The following is an 18,853-nucleotide window of genomic DNA, read 5'->3' on the forward strand; positions in this document are numbered from 1 at the left end:
GGCCCAAAGACCCTTGTGCCACATAAGAAGACACCGGTATTATAGAAAATGCATGCTGGTCAAGTTACACCTCTGGCTGGAGGGAAGGGGTTAGGTCAAGAATTTGGCATGGGGGGGAGCAGTTTCAATTTTTAAAAGAAGGCTATGTGCTTCCCTTCCCCTGGCCACAAAGCACTGAGGGAAGGGGGGCCCAAGCAGAACTCTTGCACAAGGGCCTATGAGCCTTTAGCTACGCCCCTGAATACAGGTAAATGTAAAAAGTGTTGTAATAGAGAAAATGCCCCTCCACTTATCAGACTCTTTACTCTGAATTGTCCACTAAATCCATCTTGAGAGACCAAGACGGACTGTCAGCTCACTGAACGATCCGATTACATGCTGCCCATAGACGTCTATGGAGAGAGAGGAGGAGTGAGCTGCTAGAGGGAGAAAGAGACATTTCTCTCTGATAAGATATATTACAAAGTGTCTTATATTCACTGGTATTACTGATTTATTCAAATTTTTTGAAAGTTTAGTGACAAATTGACTGTAGCAAATGGCAAAACATTGAATGCACTGGGATTAACTAGGAAGAGGTACTTTGTTTAAATTTTGCAAGATGGTGGAATTTTCTGTGTTAACATCCCAGCACTTGGAGTAACTAAAAATGCATCAGTTATGTAATTTAGTAATCTTACATTTCCATATGGCATTTCAATGCCAGTGTAAATATAAACTGGTAATCCAGGTATGGCTACTAAATTTGCCATATCTGAGACTGAATGTAGGCTCCAATTAAAGTGGTAATCCAAAACATGCTACAAAATATGAGGGGATAGCAGGAATTAAATTTAATTTGTAATCCAGAACCATAATGTTAATGGTGAAGATATAGTATGTCTCAATGAAGGTATGAAAGTACAAGGCACTAGCTTATGGGAAATCCTTTAAAAATGGAGCAGCTCACTAAGGAGGGCAGTTACTGCATTTTTAGACTGCAATGTATGTTGTGCATTTACATTGACTGATCATACAAAGTTGACTTTGTGGGGCTGGGTGTCAGAGCAGCCTCTTATTCATATATCGATTACTGTGTAAACATGACATACTGTATATTAAAGCAATAATAAAGCAGTGCTACAGCTAGGGCTCAGAAGTACAGTTTCAGATCACCCCAATAAAGGGCGGCATAAATATATTGTCCGATGGAGGGACAAAATCACTGACCAAAAGCAAAGATTTCAGCCCCCAGCAAGTCCCATGTTAATTCTGGACAGTGTAGCTAAGTGGCACATTTATAATCTATTGGGATTGTTACAATTTGTAGAACAAAATAGCCAATTTCTTAGCAATTTGAATAAAACATCCAAATCTCATATTGGGGTCTCACATGATCATTTACATATTAGTTTTTTTTTTTTGCATAGTATTGATATCAGCCAGATAAAAGGTCCACTAACACATACCAGTTTAAATTGATACTGGTTTAGTTGGGGGCCAAATGTATGTGTGCAAAGCCAACTATATAAACTACCTACAAAGGTATAAAGAATTAACATGACATTGAGAATTTGTATAACTCATTCCACAATAAACCATTCCATAATTTGACAGTTATCAGTAGGAAAATTATGAAAGTTTTAGTAGTGAGGAGATTCAAAATAAGGTTTCCTACCCATTCTTACCATTCTCCTTCTAAACATTGAGAACAAAAGTCCTGCAGTACGTACCCTACCATGGTCCCCGCCAACTCCTTTTATAAAACATCATTTATCTTCATATCCCTTTAACTACACCTTGCTATTGCACTTGGCTCTGTGCAAGCTTACTCTGCTACTCAACAAGCGTGCTGACATCCATTAACCTTCCAGGCAGGAATGTGGGCGACTACTACTACAGCACACACGGGTGCTGTATGTAAACAGACGGCCATGTTCCTAGCATCCGAGATAGCAGCAGTCATCCCATTCACCCACATGACCACCTCTTTGGCTGTATCCTCTACTAGGCAGGAGCTGAAAGCACAGCATCTCCTGTATCTGCACCTGCCCTGAATGCTTTCGGCAGCAGTGCAATAGAGGATGCAGCTGGGGATGCGTCCACACTGGTAATCGTGACTGCCATCATCTTGGATGCTACGGACATGGAGGTTTACATAGGCACCCATGGAGAGTGGGGAAGGAGGCTGGTGTAAGCAATGAGCCAGTATTTATTTCACCATTACAGAAGGCAAAAGCAGACAAGCCATTTAAAGAAGACATGTCACCATATGGTATTGGACCAAAGCAAAAACTGCACATTCTCATCCAAAGATTTTGCAGGGTACACCCCCTATTTTCTGATTGCTTCTTTTGTAACCACTGAAAGGTGAAATTAAATTTAACGTAAGCATTAAAAGGTCCAATAATCTGTTAGAGAACAGGATATTTGATTGATTTCTTTACTGCCATTTTTTGGTCAGTAAAGAGATCCTTCTGCTACAATTCCTTTTAGAAAGACATTGTCATATTTCACTAGGCTAAAGGCCTTTTACTTAAGGCCCTAACTGCCCAAATGCTCACTGTCCAGTGTAAACATCGAATAGCAAACTACAATTCACCTTTTTGCCACTGATCACATCTCGGATGCTGATATTAAAATGACTGCTTGCCGGCAGCACATCAAGTAGTGTAAACAGGCTGTCGTGTATAATGCAAAGCGCATGAGAGGGGAAAACAATTGCACAAATGATTGCAGTATCAAAAAACACACGATTTTGGTGAAATATAAATGCTAGTTTTGCGACTAGCTTATTTTGTCAAGTGGATCTTGTTATGGCCAATTTATCTGCCTGTGTAAAAGGACCCTTACAGCTTACATTTAAAGCGTACCTAACCTTTCAACAAACTTTGCATTAATCAGTAGTACTATGTGTGTATATGAGGAATAACACTATTTCTGGCCACTTTATGACTTGTATCTGGCAGTTTTTTGCAGTTTTTCTCTGTGCATAGGGAATGTCTAGTTTGCAGTTCTCCCAGAGATGGTGGGTGAAGACTAGTTCTAATCCACTGCACACAGAATGTAAAGGAAAATCTGCTTCTTAACCTTCTCTTACTCACTCAGAAGCAGCCCCAAGATCATGGAGAACAGAGAGGTACTGACCTGTATGGGTGTGAATAAAGCACTTAGGAAGTTTGTATCTCAGCCCATGTAGCTCTGGCGGTCTGCTTTTCTGTGTGTTCTCCTGCTCACTCCTCCCCCCTCCTCTCTTCATAGACTGACACGTGTAATATGATCCTCCTGTGGAGTTGGTCCGTCTAGGACGGGATTAAGGCATTTTTCAAAGTGCAAAGCAAATAGCAACGGGGGGAGGTAAACAGCTGACAACATGGCTAACATGTTTGGTTGCTTGTACTATTGATTTATGCAAAGTTGTCATAAAAGTTAGTGACCATTTAAAGCAAACATGGGTGGAAAAGAAAGTCTTCTGAACTTCAAGATAATTGTTATTTCTGTGCAATAAGTGTCAGGAGGTGAGAGGTTAAACACAGGATACAACATGCAAAAGCAACACACAATAAGCTTAACATCTTCAGTTTCATTTTGCTTGTCCTGAGTTGAACTTGAATTCTACACTTCCACATATTCCATTTTTGGCAAAATACTCTATCTATAAGTAATAAGGCAGCAAAGATTTTCTTTATGATTTTTTTTCAGTGCCTCATTTTTCTCTATTGGTACCGTCTACTGATTTCTTTTTATGATATGCTTTTTCCTACAAAAAATTTTTTTCATAGTCTCAAAGGCAATGTCTGGGCTTCATATATTTTGTGGCCGTGAGGATTTCAGCTGTACAGATTCAAAACGGTGTTCTTTCTCCTGTAAAAAGAAAAGGATTGTGGTCACGATTAACTTACATAAAGAAAATTAGGAGCTTTAGTTATATGCATTATTTTCATTTTGGTCTTACATTAAATGGGTTGTTCCAATACAAATATTCTACAGTTTTCAAAAAAGCACTTGGATCTGAATACTTTTGAAATTGCATGTAATACAATTTTGTATAGCTACTGAGTCATTGAATAAAATGTATCTGCATAGTACCACTTAATTTCTTATTTCTTTGACCGGCTCATTAAAAAGGCCGCACATGCTCAGTTTTATCTTTCAACTACCTCCTGAGCTGTGATAGGGAGAGCACGGACACGCCTCCTGAGCTGTGATAGGGAGAGCACGGACACGCCTCCTGAGCTGTGATAGGGAGAGCATGGACACTCCCCCTGAGCTGTGATAGGGAGAGAGCTCCAGTAGAAAAGACACACCCCCTGAGCTGCAGCAGAAAAGACACTCCCCTTGAGCTAAAGGAAAAAAGGAGACAATGCGGCAGCACTCTGCAAATCAGACAAAGTACAACAATGCTTACAAAAATTATGGTGCTAATACTACGCTTAAAAAGCGAGATGCTTGGTCAATGCATTTTGTACAAAACCATCTAAGCCCGTATGCCAAACGTCAAGGCGATCTCTGTTACACGGGTCCTAACACTAAATACTACCTGTTATGCGCCATAATGACCGCCATAAAATTCAGGGAGTGTTTTTTTGCAGATTTACAATGCTGGAGATGTGGCACTCCAGCGAGTCGTGCACTCCTGATTAGCCTGTCTGCCCCATAGGCTGATTTTAATTATTTTCAGTATAAAGCTGTGGCCTGCTCTCACTACATTCATTGGAAGCTGTTTAGCACCAGGAAGGGTATAGAGTGGGCTCAGCATGCATGTTGGTACCTGCATCCCTTGTAATGGAGGCCATTTTGGCACAAAAAACGGAAAAAGGCAGAGTGGATCCAACATGCATGTGGGTCCAACACTCCCTGAATTTTATGGCGGTCATTATGGCGCATAACAGGTAGTATTTAGTGTTAGGACCCGTGTAACAGAGATCGCCTTGACGTTTGGCATACGGGCTTAGATGGTTTTGTACAAAATGCATTGACCAAGCATCTCGCTTTTTAAGCGTAGTATTAGCACCATAATTTTTGTAAGCATTGTTGTACTTTGTCTGATTTGCAGAGTGCTGCCGCATTGTCTCCTTTTTTCCTCTAGGTCTTTGCCATGGCGGCGTGCACCTGCGCACTGGGAGGTGCTGACTAACCCTCTTTTTTTGCAGACTCCCCTTGAGCTATCAGCTTGATATAAATCTACCAGAGCAATGAATGGGGAGATCTCTGGATCCATGGGAGATAAAGGGCTGGTTCTAGCTTTGTAAGAAACAGATTGTCATGTACTACATGATGTCTGATTTTCATTTTTTACATATTCATGGGATAACCCCTTTAATGACTAAAGGGTTGCCAATTAGACACTTATAGCTTATCCTGTGGATGGCAGATAAGCTATTTTAATAGGTAAAGCTCTTTAACTATGTCAATACTCTTTTCCAAAAGCCAACAATTCAAAAGCTCCGAATTATACTGGAGGTCTTGGTTTACCAGCATTTACTATTGAATAAGTTGATCATCGATGTTTCGGAGATTTAACAAAACTGACGTAAAGAAACACTGGCTTAGTTACTCATGGCAACCAATTAGATTCCACCTTTCATTTTTCAGAGCTCCTTTGGTAAATGAAAGGTGGAATCTTATTGGTTGCTATTGGCAACTAAGCCAGTTTTCCTTTACACTACTTTTGATAAATGTTGCCCTCAGTCTTACCTTTGTTGCAAGTGACTTCAGTTTTCCCAGCAATGACTGTTTATTGGAATATACTATATCATCTTCATTGTCTTCTCCTTCCATTATAGCACAGCTGTCTGGAGCAGGGAGCTCACACTCCTTGGAATTAGCGGTCATGATCATCTTAGAGTACTTGTATTCTAGCCTTTAAATAAAGATTATGTTATCAACTTAGGTTTATACAATGGAAAAGAGAAATCAGTAAAAAAGAGTAGGCAATTTCTACTTTAGCTATAAGACATTCTGCTAACAAATGGACATCTAGATATTTAATATTTTAGATAATGCATATCAGAATCATTAAAAACACACAAAAAAACACATTTATTTTCAGAATAATCTAATTACTAGATATACTCTTTTCAAAGAACTTTTCAGCAAACCAGTCTGTCTCAGAATGACTATTTTACTGCGGGTGCAGAATAGGAAAGGAGTCTTATCAGGCCACTACCTTGCTCTTACACTTACTATTATAGGCCACCTGTCAGCAGATTTGTACCTATGAAACTGGCTGACCTGTTACATGTGCCCTTGTCATCTGAAGGCATCTGTGTTGGTCCCATGTTCATATTGCCCGCATTGCTGAGAAAAATTATGTTTTATTATATGCAAATGAGCCTCTAGGAGCAAAAGGGGCGTTGTCGTTACACCTAGAGACTCAGATCTCTCAGCAACTGCGACACACTTTGATTAACAGGGCCAGGCATGATGACATTCAGACTGCCTGGCCCTGTCTTCTCAGCAATGCAGATACATATGAACATGGGACCAACACAGATGCCTTCAGCTGCCAAGGGCACATGTAACAGGTCAGCCAGTTTCATAGGTAAAAATCTGCTGACAGATGTCCTTTAATAGTAAGTGTAAGAGCAAGGTAGTGGCCTGATAAGACTCTTTTCCCAGTTATATATTAATAGAGTTAATGCTATTTTCAAATAAATATTTTTTCCTTATTTCTACAAATTTCAGTTAAATTAATGGAAATGTTACATATGTACAGTACATCTATATGTAAATGGTAGATAAACTTATACTTACTTCTGGTTTTTCTTCCAGAAGTAGCAGGTCAGTGCTACAAGAAGAACAGCCACAAATGCCCCCACCCCAGAACCCACTTTCAGCCAGAAGTCTATTGATTCACAGGCTGCAGTCCTTTTGTCTGGCAGGGAGACACCATGCATGCAGAGTTTGGGCTCATTCCAAACATAATGTGTTTCCTAGAGTATAAAACAAACACACTGTAAAATGCTAAATCTCACTTAAGTAACAAACTTAAAACTTACATAATTTCATACCTCTTTTTCATTAAAGGGTTATTCCCACTTGGAAATTTATGTTGTATCCTTTGAATATCCCTTTAATGCATTCGTCCATATTTTAATTTTAAATTTTAAAAAAAATGTACAAAGTGGTGGCATGGTAGTCTAAGATGCTAAAAAAAGTCTGTAGCAGTCTAAAACACACATTGAGGGACATTTACTAAGCCGCTTACTCCATTATTGTGGAGTAAAAAAAGTTGCAGATTATGGTATAATAAGTGCACTATAATTTGCGACTTTTTAGGCTTCTGGCCACTTTTCCGAAGTGGCGAGAAGAAGGGGTGGGGCACTTCATGTGGCCTGCCGGATTTACTAAAACTTACGCCAGAAGCTGGTCTAAAGTATAGCTGAAGTCCACTGGCTGGTGTAGACTTCAATTTCTGGTGTACGTCAGGGCAGAGATGCTCCTAATTTATTAAGAAGCCTCTGCCTCTTAATAAATTAGGTGCACCTGTCTTCTTAGGAGCTTAGGAGGCTGTCCCATGCCTCCTGATACTTTTACACTGCAGCTCTGTTTGCTCGGATTGGCTGCTCTGTATATGCACAAGCCCAACACCTTTACCAAGAAGTCAGTGCAAGAGGGCTGATTTTACTTTTACAAGAATACAAAGATCATGAACTACAAGCAACTTAATACACCATTGAGGAAAAGATGATGATCAAGAAACTGTCACACATACTTAGCAAAATGAGTCCCAGTAAGAGGGAGGCCTGGAGTTCTACTTTAAAGAGAACCTATAACAATGAAACGCAGTGCACACTGCAGGCAGCCTGTTATAGAGCAGGAGGAGCTGAGCAGATTGATATATAGTTTTTGGGGAAAGGATTCAGTAAAACTTGTAATGCATTCATTTAAACCTCTGCTCTTTTTATGCTTAGGAGTCATATGGGCAGTGCCATTCAGTGATTGACAGATAACTTTGCATGACTAAGCATACAGGGAAGGCCGTCAATCACTGAGTAGGACCGCCCAGATGACTGCTCAGCTCCTCCTGCTCTAGAACTCATTGCCTGCAGATTGCTCTGTGGTGACAGGTTCTCTTTAAACAAATAATCATCTCAGATGAGAATGTAACTGTATATTAAAGGGGTTCTCCGGGAATTAAGAAAATGAAAATACGTAAATATTGCTTTATCATAAATATATTCACAAATACCTTTCGTTAGTTATAATGGCTCATTTTGTCTAGGGAGCAATGATTACGAGAAACAAAATGTCTGCCGTCCTATTAGTGCACACAAAACCTGTCCTAATCACACAGGAGGACAAGTTACTTCACAACACTGAGGTAAAGAGCTGCCTCATGGTCCGCTCTGCACTGCTTGTCAGGGATTATGATCCTGAATACAGCTGATAAGATCTCCAGCTGAATCTCTCTGGGAATGGAGTTCAGGAGGAGACATGAAGTACAAAGAGGACGGACAGGACAGACTGTGGTAATGGAGACTGCATACGAGTGCTGCTGCTCATGAAATCCATTTCTACAAAGATTCAGCTAAAGTTCTTATCAGCTGTATTCAGAATCACAATCCCTGACAAGCAGAGCAAAGAGGAGGATGAGGCAGCTCTTTGCTCAGTGTTGTGAAGTAACTTGTCCTGTTGTGTGATTAGGACAGGTTTTGTGTGTGCTAATAGGACAGCGGCCATTTTGTTTCTCCTAATGATTGCTCCCTAGACAAAACGAGCAATTATGACTAATGTAAGGTATTTGGTAATATATTTATAATGAAGTAATATTTAAGTATTTCCATTTTCTTAATTCCTGGAGAATCCCTTTAAGGTTCATAATACTGTATTTTTACATGGACTATTGAGCAGGTGAAAATTCTCTTTAGGCCTCATTCCGATGGGCGTAGTGTTTTGGGGATCTGCAATTTGTGGGCCGCAACCATCATGGAAAATGCTTATTCTTGTCCACAATTGTGGACAAGAATAGGATATGCTCTATCCTTTCCGCGGAGCCACAGATGCGGACATAACACGGTGTACTGTCCATATATTTTTATGCCCCATTGAAATGAAAGGGTCGGCCCCCGTTCTGCAAAATTGCGGAACGGGTGCGGACACGTTCATACGGCCATCTGAATGGGCCCTTAATCATAGCTCTTGGTTTCCAAATAACATAAATTTGGTTTCCAAATCACATAAAAATGTTAAAAACAAAGAGAGACATAATGAACTGTGACAATAAGCAGTACATAGGAGTTATTCATTTTAAAGCAGGCAAACAACTATTTTAAGCTCATGAACATGGTGTACATATAGCAGGCATGATAGCAATGCTTAGCCCTTTAACGTTTCCAGGGTGCTATGTGAACAATAAAATAGGTTCCAAATCTAAAGGTCCCCTTACACTTTCAATGGCAGTCGGCTGAATGGCTGGTTCAGCTGACAGCTACCTCTCCCGACTTCCCCATACACATACACACTCAGCAGTAGCATCGGAGACTGAAATTCAACAACCCCGATCTTTCTCTCCCCCAACATATTAAATCGTCAGCCAGTCCCACCACAATCGGAGTGTTTGGCCAACAATAGTTCAATCTCTATAGGGGCCTTAAAGGAAATGTGTAATTGAAAACTGTATCTGCCAGTTAAAACCAGATAGCAACCTATATAAAGTATTTTTAGGCTGTTTTTATGCTCTGGTTGTATATTTTTTATTTTATTTCCTGAACATGATTATGGGGTCGGCCATCTTGCCTGAGTTGTTCTTAGCAGCATTTAGAAAGCATTAAGAAAATTGCTTTACGGCAGCCCCATGGTCCATAGACACAATAGTCTGGAGGGGACTTCATTGATTTCTATGGGAGAGTTTTCTAGACAGAGCTGTGCAGAGGTAATTGTACAAGGAAAGAATAGATAAGATTTGACAATCACCTATTGTGAATGGTGGATCCTGTCTTATCTATACACAGAGGGGATATAATATAATACAGGCAGGATTACAATGGCAGATAAGCAGATAACTGCAGTAAAGTGATCTGTACAGACCAAGAACTGGCGCCTATTATTAGGCTTAGTGGCCAGTTCAAAAACTGCAGGATTTTATGTATGTTTTTTTTTTTTGTTTAATTATGGATATTGATATGGAAAATTAAAATAACATCATCAACATTTTTTTTTTTATATTTTAAACTTAAAAATGTGATTTAAATACTAGGTCCTTTACTGATGACACATTTTCTTGAACATCCAAGTGATAAAGAAAGCGATAACACAATAAAAGTGTAGTCTAATACAGAGAGCTCCCTCCAAACACGGAAAGGCGATGATCCACTGGTACATGATTGTTACAGACCAGGTAGTACTTACTCCTTACATGCATCATATCATAGTTTAACAAAACACTAAATACCTGGTGACCCTTTTTACAAGCTCCTTCTATTTTCTGGTAGTCATTTTCTGTACAAAGAGGGCATGCTTCTGCTGTTTCCCGGAGTAAATAAAAATTGCACCCATCACATGTACCTGCAGGACACAATCTGAAAAAGAGAAGTTATAGTAATGATGTTACCCTCTCTATAAATAGTCCTGTGAAATAATCGGTTCCTCTTATGGTCAGAGTCGTGTACTGATTTCCTGACATTTGCTATTTTGTCACTAGTTTTGGAAAGTTTCTGTAGGTCTACTTCCGAAAAATTGGATGTGATATGTGTACATTAAACAAGAGAAAGATTTCTATGAAGGATTAAACCTGCAGGCTCTATGTGCACCTACTATATAGTGCCCAAACTGGAGTTTGGGCAGCTGTACATTGTACACACAAGTTTGAGTTCACTTCAATGGGTGCAGCGCCACAGTTGCCAGCTCTGTACAGTGCTAAAAGGACTTTCAGCACAAGAGCTAAAGGTAACAGATGATCGATAGGTGTGTGGGGTGTCATACCCCCACATATCTGATATGAAAGGCCTATCCTCATAGGCTTGGAAAACCCACTTAAATGAGTTGTCTATCTTGATGACCCACCCTAAGCACAGGTCATCAATATCAGATCAGCTGTGTGAAGAGAATGCAGCACTAGTACTTGCGCTGCATTCTCTTCACTGTTTACCCACTCTCTATTGACATTGCTGTGGGATGGAGAAGCTGTATTTACATTGTGCAATGTCAAAGGTGAGCAGGTAAAGAGTTAATAGAACACAGGAACGCTGCGGTCTCTTCAAAAAGCTGATTGGTGGGGGAACCTGCTTATCCTGAATGAACAGGCCGGATGCCACAGAGAGAGGCATTATAGAGTAGATTCCTATCCAGATTGAGGTCACCTTGCCATGGTGGATGGGCACAAATTATTTTGATCAAAAATATTTGTCAAGTGATTGATAATCATTTTCTAGAGTGTTAGTCCATATATTCTGTTTGCAGAGTTCCACGTGAGGTGCTGGGTTTGTTCTAGCTTTGTTAGAAAGAGACTGTCATGTACTATATGATGTCTGGTTAACCCCTTTAATGGTATAGGACACGCAATTGCCTTATTAGGGAGAGAAATTGACGATAATGATATGCTGCAAAAGGTTTGTGAAAATAACACCGAAAAGATAAACAGGAAAGTTAAATTACAAAGATGATCTGCAGTAATAATTACCTGGGGACCGAAATATCACCCTGACCAGGTTTTGTGGGATCACACCTCAAAGATATAACTGTAGCTCTTCCTTTTTCACATGACGAAGTAACTGCAGAAGACCTAGGAGAAAAACAATAACATTAAATCCTTTTAACAACGTAAGTTCCTCTTAATTACCAGTTTGGTATCAGAATATGAGTGAGTTTAGACTCGTTAAAACCACTTACAGTGAAAACTTCCTTACAGAGGACCTGTGACCATAAAATGCAAAGCAATCTGCATGCAGCATGATAAACAGCAGGAGGAGCTGAGCAGATTGATACCTAGTTTTATGGGAAAAGATTCAGTACTTGTAATTTTTCCATTTAATCTTTGCTCTTTCTGAGCTCAGTAGCCATGTGGGGGGTTTTATCAGTGATTGACAGCTACCTATGTACATTTATGCAGAAGGATGTCAATATCTGATAGGACCGACCATGTGTTATACAGACCACATGTATAAATTACAAGCTTTGTTGAATCTAGCAATCTGCTCAGCTACTCCTGGTGGCGGGTTCTTGTTATAGGGGTTCCTCACAAAGACAACGTGAATCTCCACTATGAGCCAGAGTGAAGAGATGTTCACAAGAAGCAGCTTTCATTCTGTTCATGTATTACATGGATGACCATTCATTTAACCTGTTCCTAACATCCTTACATATATAAATATGTCGGCAGTTGGGACTTTAAAGATGGCACCCGCTCGTGAGTGCAGTGCGCGTCATAGCCACCAGGTGCCTACTAACCAACAGACACGTTAAAGAATGTGACCACAGCATCTGTGAGGTCAAAAACCAGCCCAAACCTTGCGAGGATTGGGGGAGCAGGATGCAGTGTGCGGCAGCCTTGGGCCTCCTTAATGATCCGAGGCTGCCGCACATTGGTTCCTATGCTTGTGGCAGGGCTCCATAGGAACGTAGTTTATTTCTCATAGACTCCAGTGCTAATGCATTGGAGTCTATGAGAGAAAGAACCTAATAATTGCTTGTTCATGTTGCATAGGGGAACTATTCAAAACTGTAAAAAAAAAAAAAAAAGTTTTCAAAATAAATATATATATAAAAAAAAATTCTAATCACTCCCCCTTTCCCCAAAATTTAAAACACATAATAAAAAAATATCATTGGCCTCACCGCGTATGAAAATGTCCGTACTAGTAAAATAGTATAAAAATATGTATCCAATAGGGCAAACAGCGAAAGGGAAAAAAAAATAAAAAAGACTGATTCACCATTTTTTGGTCACTTCACCTCCCACAAATTTTTTTATAAAAAGTTATCAAAAAGTCAAAACACACACCCAAAATGGTATCAATGAAAAGTACAGATTGCCCCCCAAAAAATGAGCCCTTATGCAGCTCAGTACAAAATGTAAAAAAATAATGTGGGTCAGGATATGGTGATGCAAAAAAAATATATGTTTTTATTTTTTTCAGTATTAGAACGCAAAAAAAAAAACTATACATATGTGGTATAGCTGTAACCAGAGAATGAAAGTAACAGGTCTTTTTTACCACATAGGAAATGCTGCAAAAACAAAACCTGTAAAACTGTGGCAGAATTAAAAAAAATATATATTTCCCCCAATTTGGAATTTTCCCCCCGCTTCCCACTACAATGTATCTATTCGTAAATGGTGACATTAGAAAATACAACTTGTCCCACAAAAAATAATATAGCTATGTGAATGGGAAAAATGAAAGGGTTATGGCTTTGGGAAGGCTGGGATAAAAAAAAATAACAAAATAAAATAAAAATGGAAATTGTCCAGTCATTAAGGGTTTAAATAACTGCCATGTAATACTACATGGCTGGCTTCACTGGACCTTATCAGCAATGGTTAGAGGTCAGGTATGGACTGGCCATAGACCCTACAGGGAAGCTTCCCAGTGGGCCGATGCCCGGGGGTTGCCTGAGCCCTCCTCATGGCTGCCAGCCAAGGAAAGCAATGATCTTCTTGACTTCTAAACTCAACTGTATTGCCACCCTAAGGCAACTGGAATAGGAGGATAGAATGAGGCAGGGTCAGTTTTTGGGAGGTATTTTATGCTACTGGGGCAGTGTTTTGTGATGCACTGTGTTTGGCTCTGTGGGGGTTGTATAATGTGCTGCAATATAGTATTGCTGGCCCTGCCTATTTGTGTTGACCCTGCCTTCTGTCAATTTGGGATCCACTACAAAATAGGGCCACTTTTAGTTTTCTTCCAGGGCCACTTAAGTTCCCAGTCCCGCCTCTGTAGAAGATTTAAAAAGGGGGTTGACTACAGTAAATAACTCCTTAAAGGGGTTGTCCGGGTTCAGAGCTGAACCCGGACATACCTCCATTTTCACCCAGGCAGCCCCCCTGACATGAGCATCGAAGCAGTTCATGCTCCGATGCTCTCCTTTGCCCTGCGCTAAATCGCGCAGGGCAAATGCATTTTTTGGAGATCCGGTTACGTACCGGGGCTCTCCATGGGGCTGCCAGGAACCCCAGTGATGTCACCGGCACTGATGGGCGGGATTTAGCACTGCCCTAGCGCTAAAGCCCGCCCATCAGAGCCGGTGACATCACCGAACACACAGCCGGGCGGAAGTTTCCACCCGGCAGTGTTTTATTGAAAACAAAAGAGCCCTTGACCTGCGCGATCTAGTGCAGGGCAAGGGAGCACATCGGAGCATGAGATGCTCCGATGCTAGCCTCAGGGGCGCTGCCTGGGTGAAAATAAGGGTATGTCCGGGTTCAGCTCTGAACCCGGACAACCCCTTTAACTTGCACCTTTATAGGTATATCACTGGAGCACTAAAGGAATCAATGTATTTTAAGGGATAGAAAAAGAACAAGGCACAACTATCTAATATACTGTATGCCTCATTCTGTTTCACTCTTACTGCAGCATTCATGGGGCATGGAGGGAAGGGATGGGAGAATGGAGCAGAATTGGAGCATGTCCTGACGCAAATATGTTTTTGACAATATTGGTAAATTTTTGGTATTGGTAAAAAATTCTGCCCAATGAAAAAAATCTAACATCCCTGGGAGATTATTATTTGCCAAATTATGTGGAGGTTAGTCTAGATTAGAAGCATTATACTTCCACCATTCTAACACCATGTCCTATAGACATTTTGGGGCTCATGAATCAATCTCTTTACAACAAATACTTTATAAAATATGGTGTTCCTGACATTTATTTATTAATATACTAGCAGCCATAACAATGGCTTGAATGTATGACTGGCAAATTTAAGTAGGCCAAAAATGATGATGATTAATTTTTGGAATATATAAATAAATAAAAATATAAAATAAAAAAAATATGATGTAATTTATGAAAACATTAAGGCAGATGCTCCAGTCTTGTGAATAAAACTATGCTGTCAAAATAACATTCAAATATGACCAATAAAAGGCAAATTGTCTCATACACAGCTTTACTGTTCCTGTAACTTACTTGTAAAAGAAATTGATATCAGGTATCTTTTTCTGAGAAGGGAATATATCAGGTTTAATGGTGATTCCATTGAGGCTTCGGTCAGTGGTAGCACCTGAACACACAAAGAAAATAAAAAGTCAAAAAGGACAGAATTTAAAGTGTACCTAACATTTTGAATAATTTTATTAAAAACTATTCTTAATGGGCCATGGTTCATTTTTGTGATATACTTTATTTACTTTTTTTTACAGTTTTAGAGACCTAATACCTACAGTTCAGGTGTCTCTAGCACTTTGGAATCCGTGCACTCGTACACCGCTGACATCAGCTGTGTATGGATTCCACTGTGGGGCTGCAGTGGGTATGGCAGGAGCACATATTGCTTGCTCCTGCCTGTGCCCGCTCCTCTAAAGCCTAGTATATGTGCTTTAGGGGTTTTCTGCTGCTTGAGAAGGCAGTGGCTCTCCTATGGCCTTCTTTTTGCTTTTTCTATGCCGAGTGACGACACGTTCATGTGTCATGTGGCCTAGGATTAGCTCAGCCCCAATGAAGTGAATAGGGCTAAGCGCAATACCAAGCACAGCCACTATACAATGTACGGCGCTGTACTTGGTAAGCGCAGAGTAGGCCGCGGCGCTCACAGGGGGCACCGGTGCCTTCTCAAACAGCTGATCGGCGGGGGTCCCAGGTGTCAGACCCCCACCGATCAGATACTGATATCCTATCCTAGGATAGGTCACTTTAAGTACTGTATGGATCTGTGACACAGCACCTATAGTATTCTACCACTGTATGAAACTGTATTCTATTTTCTCATAGAAACAATAAGAGAATACTGTAATATAGGACAAAATCACAGAAATATATTGGCCAATATGGGGGAACTGCTCAGACCCCAAACACTGTAGCGTGTTTCTCATTGGGGAGCAGTCCCACCACATGTGGACCGCAGCAAACGACCATCCCCAGCAAAAAATGCGTACAATGGAGGATGCCGGCGCGGTCCACATGCACCACAAAGGTATACTACACAAAACGGAGCATTGTGCGGATGAAAATCTAATTATATAAATCACAGAAAAAAATGCACCAAACGGATATGCCACTGACTATACTAGTATAGTCAGTGGTATAGTCAGTGGCATATCCGTTTGGTGCATTTTTTCTTTCTGTGATTTATATAAGTACTGTAATATAGGGTCTACATGCACACCATAGTGACTCACACAGTGCTGTATGTACGAGGCCTACAAGTTGGTATACAAATATCACTGGTCCCCATTTACTAATGCTTTCATAGTTACAGAGTGTATATTTAGACCCTACAGTGAACAAGATGATCTAAAGCTATCACATTGGCAAATCTCACATAAAGTTAAGGCCTTGGCTTGCTTCAGACTTTTATGTTGCATCAGAAAACAGGCACACAAGATTACCACGCGTTTTGTGCGGATCCGTCATGGACGGATCCGTTCAGATAATACAACCGTCTACATCCGTTCAGAATGGATCCATTTGTATTATCTTTAACATAGCCAAGACGGATCCGTCTTGAACACCACTGAAAGTCAATAGAGGACGGATCAGTTTTCTATTGTACCAGATTGTGTCAGAGAAAACGGATCCGTTATCATTGACTTACATTGTGTGCCAGGACGGATACGTTTGGCTCAGTTTCATCAGACGGACACCAAAACGCTGCAAGCAGCGTTTTGGTGTCCGTCTCCAAAGCGGAATGGTGACTGAACTGATGCATTCTGAGCGGATCCTTATCCATTCAGAAAGCATTAGAATGCAAACTGATCCGTTTTGGACCGCTTGTGAGAGCCCTGAACGGATCTCACAAACAGAAAGGCAAAACCCAAGTGTGAAAGTAGCCTTAAGAAATCTGGTACATTTTATTACTCAACAAAACCATGTTCGCTTCTCTAGAAACTTTAGAAAGGAGTCTAACAAAGCGCAACCTTATGTTCTTTTTTAGGCAGATTAATAATATATTTGTCCACATTCATTCACACAACTATATTTCCGGTCCGCAGCTGACATGCATTTTTTTTTGGATCACACTCATCCCCATTAACTTTTTGCCCACCTCTGTGCAGCAATGCTGCAAATTATAGAACACGTCCTACTCGGGATGCATACGGCTGGTACCTGCATTTTGCGGATCCGTGGTTTGCAGACCGCAAAAGTAATAGGTTGTGTGACTGTAGCCTTATCTGGGGCCATTTTATACCAAAATTCTGGTACAAGGTCCCTAGTAACTATAGAAAGTTGCAATAACCAGTTCAATTACTATATTATGTACTACAAAGGACCATTTTTCTTTATAAATTGATCATTTTGCACATTTATGGGAATTTTTTTTATTAAAAACGCTAAAAATTGCTCAGATATTAACTATTTTTGCTATATTTGAAATGATTCTTACAAAATAAAGTGACAGTATGATATTATACTCTTGTTGTTTTATTTTAGACTCAACTGATGCCAGATTAAAGGACTGTACAGTCGTGGCCAAAAGTTTTGAGAATTACATAAATATTGGAAATTGGAAAAGTTGCTGCTTAAGTTTTTATAATAGAAATTTGCATATACTCCAGAATGTTATGAAGAGTGATCAGATGAATTGCATAGTCCTTCTTTGCCATGAAAATTAACTTAATCCCAAAAAAACCTTTCCACTGCATTTCATTGCTGTCATTAAAGGACCTGCTGAGATCATTTCAGGTGAGAATGTTGACGAGCACAAGGCTGGAGATCATTATGTCAGTCTGATTGGGTTAAAATGGCAGACTTGACATGTTAAAAGGAGGGTGATGCTTGAAATCATTGTTCTTCCAATGTTAACCATGGTGACCTGCAAAGAAACGCGTGCAGCCATCATTGCGTTGCATAAAAATGGCTTCACAGGCAAGGATATTGTGGCTACTAAGATTGCACCTCAATCAACAATTTATAGGATCATCAAGAACTTCAAGGAAAGAGGTTCAATTCTTGTTAAGAAGGCTTCAGGGCGTCCAAGAAAGTCCAGCAAGCGCCAGGATCGTCTCCTAAAGAGAATTCAGCTGCGGGATCGGAGTGCCACCAGTGCAGAGCTTGCTCAGGAATGGCAGCAGGCATGTGTGAGCGCATCTGCACGCACAGTGAGGCGAAGACTTTTGGAAGATGGCCTGGTGTCAAGAAGGGCAGCAAAGAAGCCACTTCTCTCCAAAAAAAACATCAGGGACAGATTGATTTTCTGCAGAAAGTTTGGTGAATGGACTGCTGAGGACTGGGGCAAAGTCATATTCTCCGATGAAGCCTCTTTCCGATTGTTTAGGGCATCTGGAATAAGGCTTGCCCGGAGAAGAAAAGGTGAGCGCTACCATCAGTCCTGTGTCATGCCAACAGTAAAGCATCCTGAGACCATTCATGTGTGGGGTTGCTTCTCATCCAAGGGAGTGGGCTCACTCACAATTTTGCCCAAAAACACAACCATGAATAAAGAATGGTACCAAAACAGCCTCCAACAGCAACTTCTTCCAACAATCCAACAACAGTTTGGTGAAGAACAATGCATTTTCCAGCACGATGGAGCACCGTGCCATAAGGCAAAAGTGATAACTAAGTGGCTCGGGGACCAAAACGTTGACATTTTGGGTCCATGGCCTGGAAACTCCCCAGATCTTAATCCCATTGAGAACTTGTGGTCAATCCTCAAGAGGCGGGTGGACAAACAAAAACCACTAATTCTGACAAACTCCAAGAAGTGATTATGAAAGAATGGGTTGCTATCAGTAAGGAATTGGCCCAGAAGTTGATTGAGAGCATGC

General features: G+C 40.5%; 1 protein-coding gene across 1 annotated transcript in view; it reads right to left on the reverse strand.

Annotated features, from left to right (window-relative positions):
• Positions 1-452: 452 nt before the first annotated feature.
• The window catches only part of ELAPOR2 (endosome-lysosome associated apoptosis and autophagy regulator family member 2), a 115,570-nt gene continuing 97,169 nt past the window's right edge, over positions 453-18,853 (reverse strand). The window contains exons 17-22 of the mRNA XM_040413134.1: positions 15,057-15,150; positions 11,603-11,704; positions 10,376-10,502; positions 6,736-6,914; positions 5,677-5,842; positions 453-3,843 (exon numbers count right to left, since the gene is read on the reverse strand). Coding sequence (XP_040269068.1) covers positions 3,784-3,843; positions 5,677-5,842; positions 6,736-6,914; positions 10,376-10,502; positions 11,603-11,704; positions 15,057-15,150 — 728 coding nt within the window. The 3' untranslated portion in view covers positions 453-3,783. The remainder of the gene's footprint in view (positions 3,844-5,676; positions 5,843-6,735; positions 6,915-10,375; positions 10,503-11,602; positions 11,705-15,056; positions 15,151-18,853) is intronic.

The sequence above is a fragment of the Bufo bufo genome, chromosome 1 (genome assembly GCF_905171765.1).
Source record: "Bufo bufo chromosome 1, aBufBuf1.1, whole genome shotgun sequence".
Classification (NCBI taxonomy): Eukaryota; Metazoa; Chordata; class Amphibia; order Anura; family Bufonidae; genus Bufo; species Bufo bufo.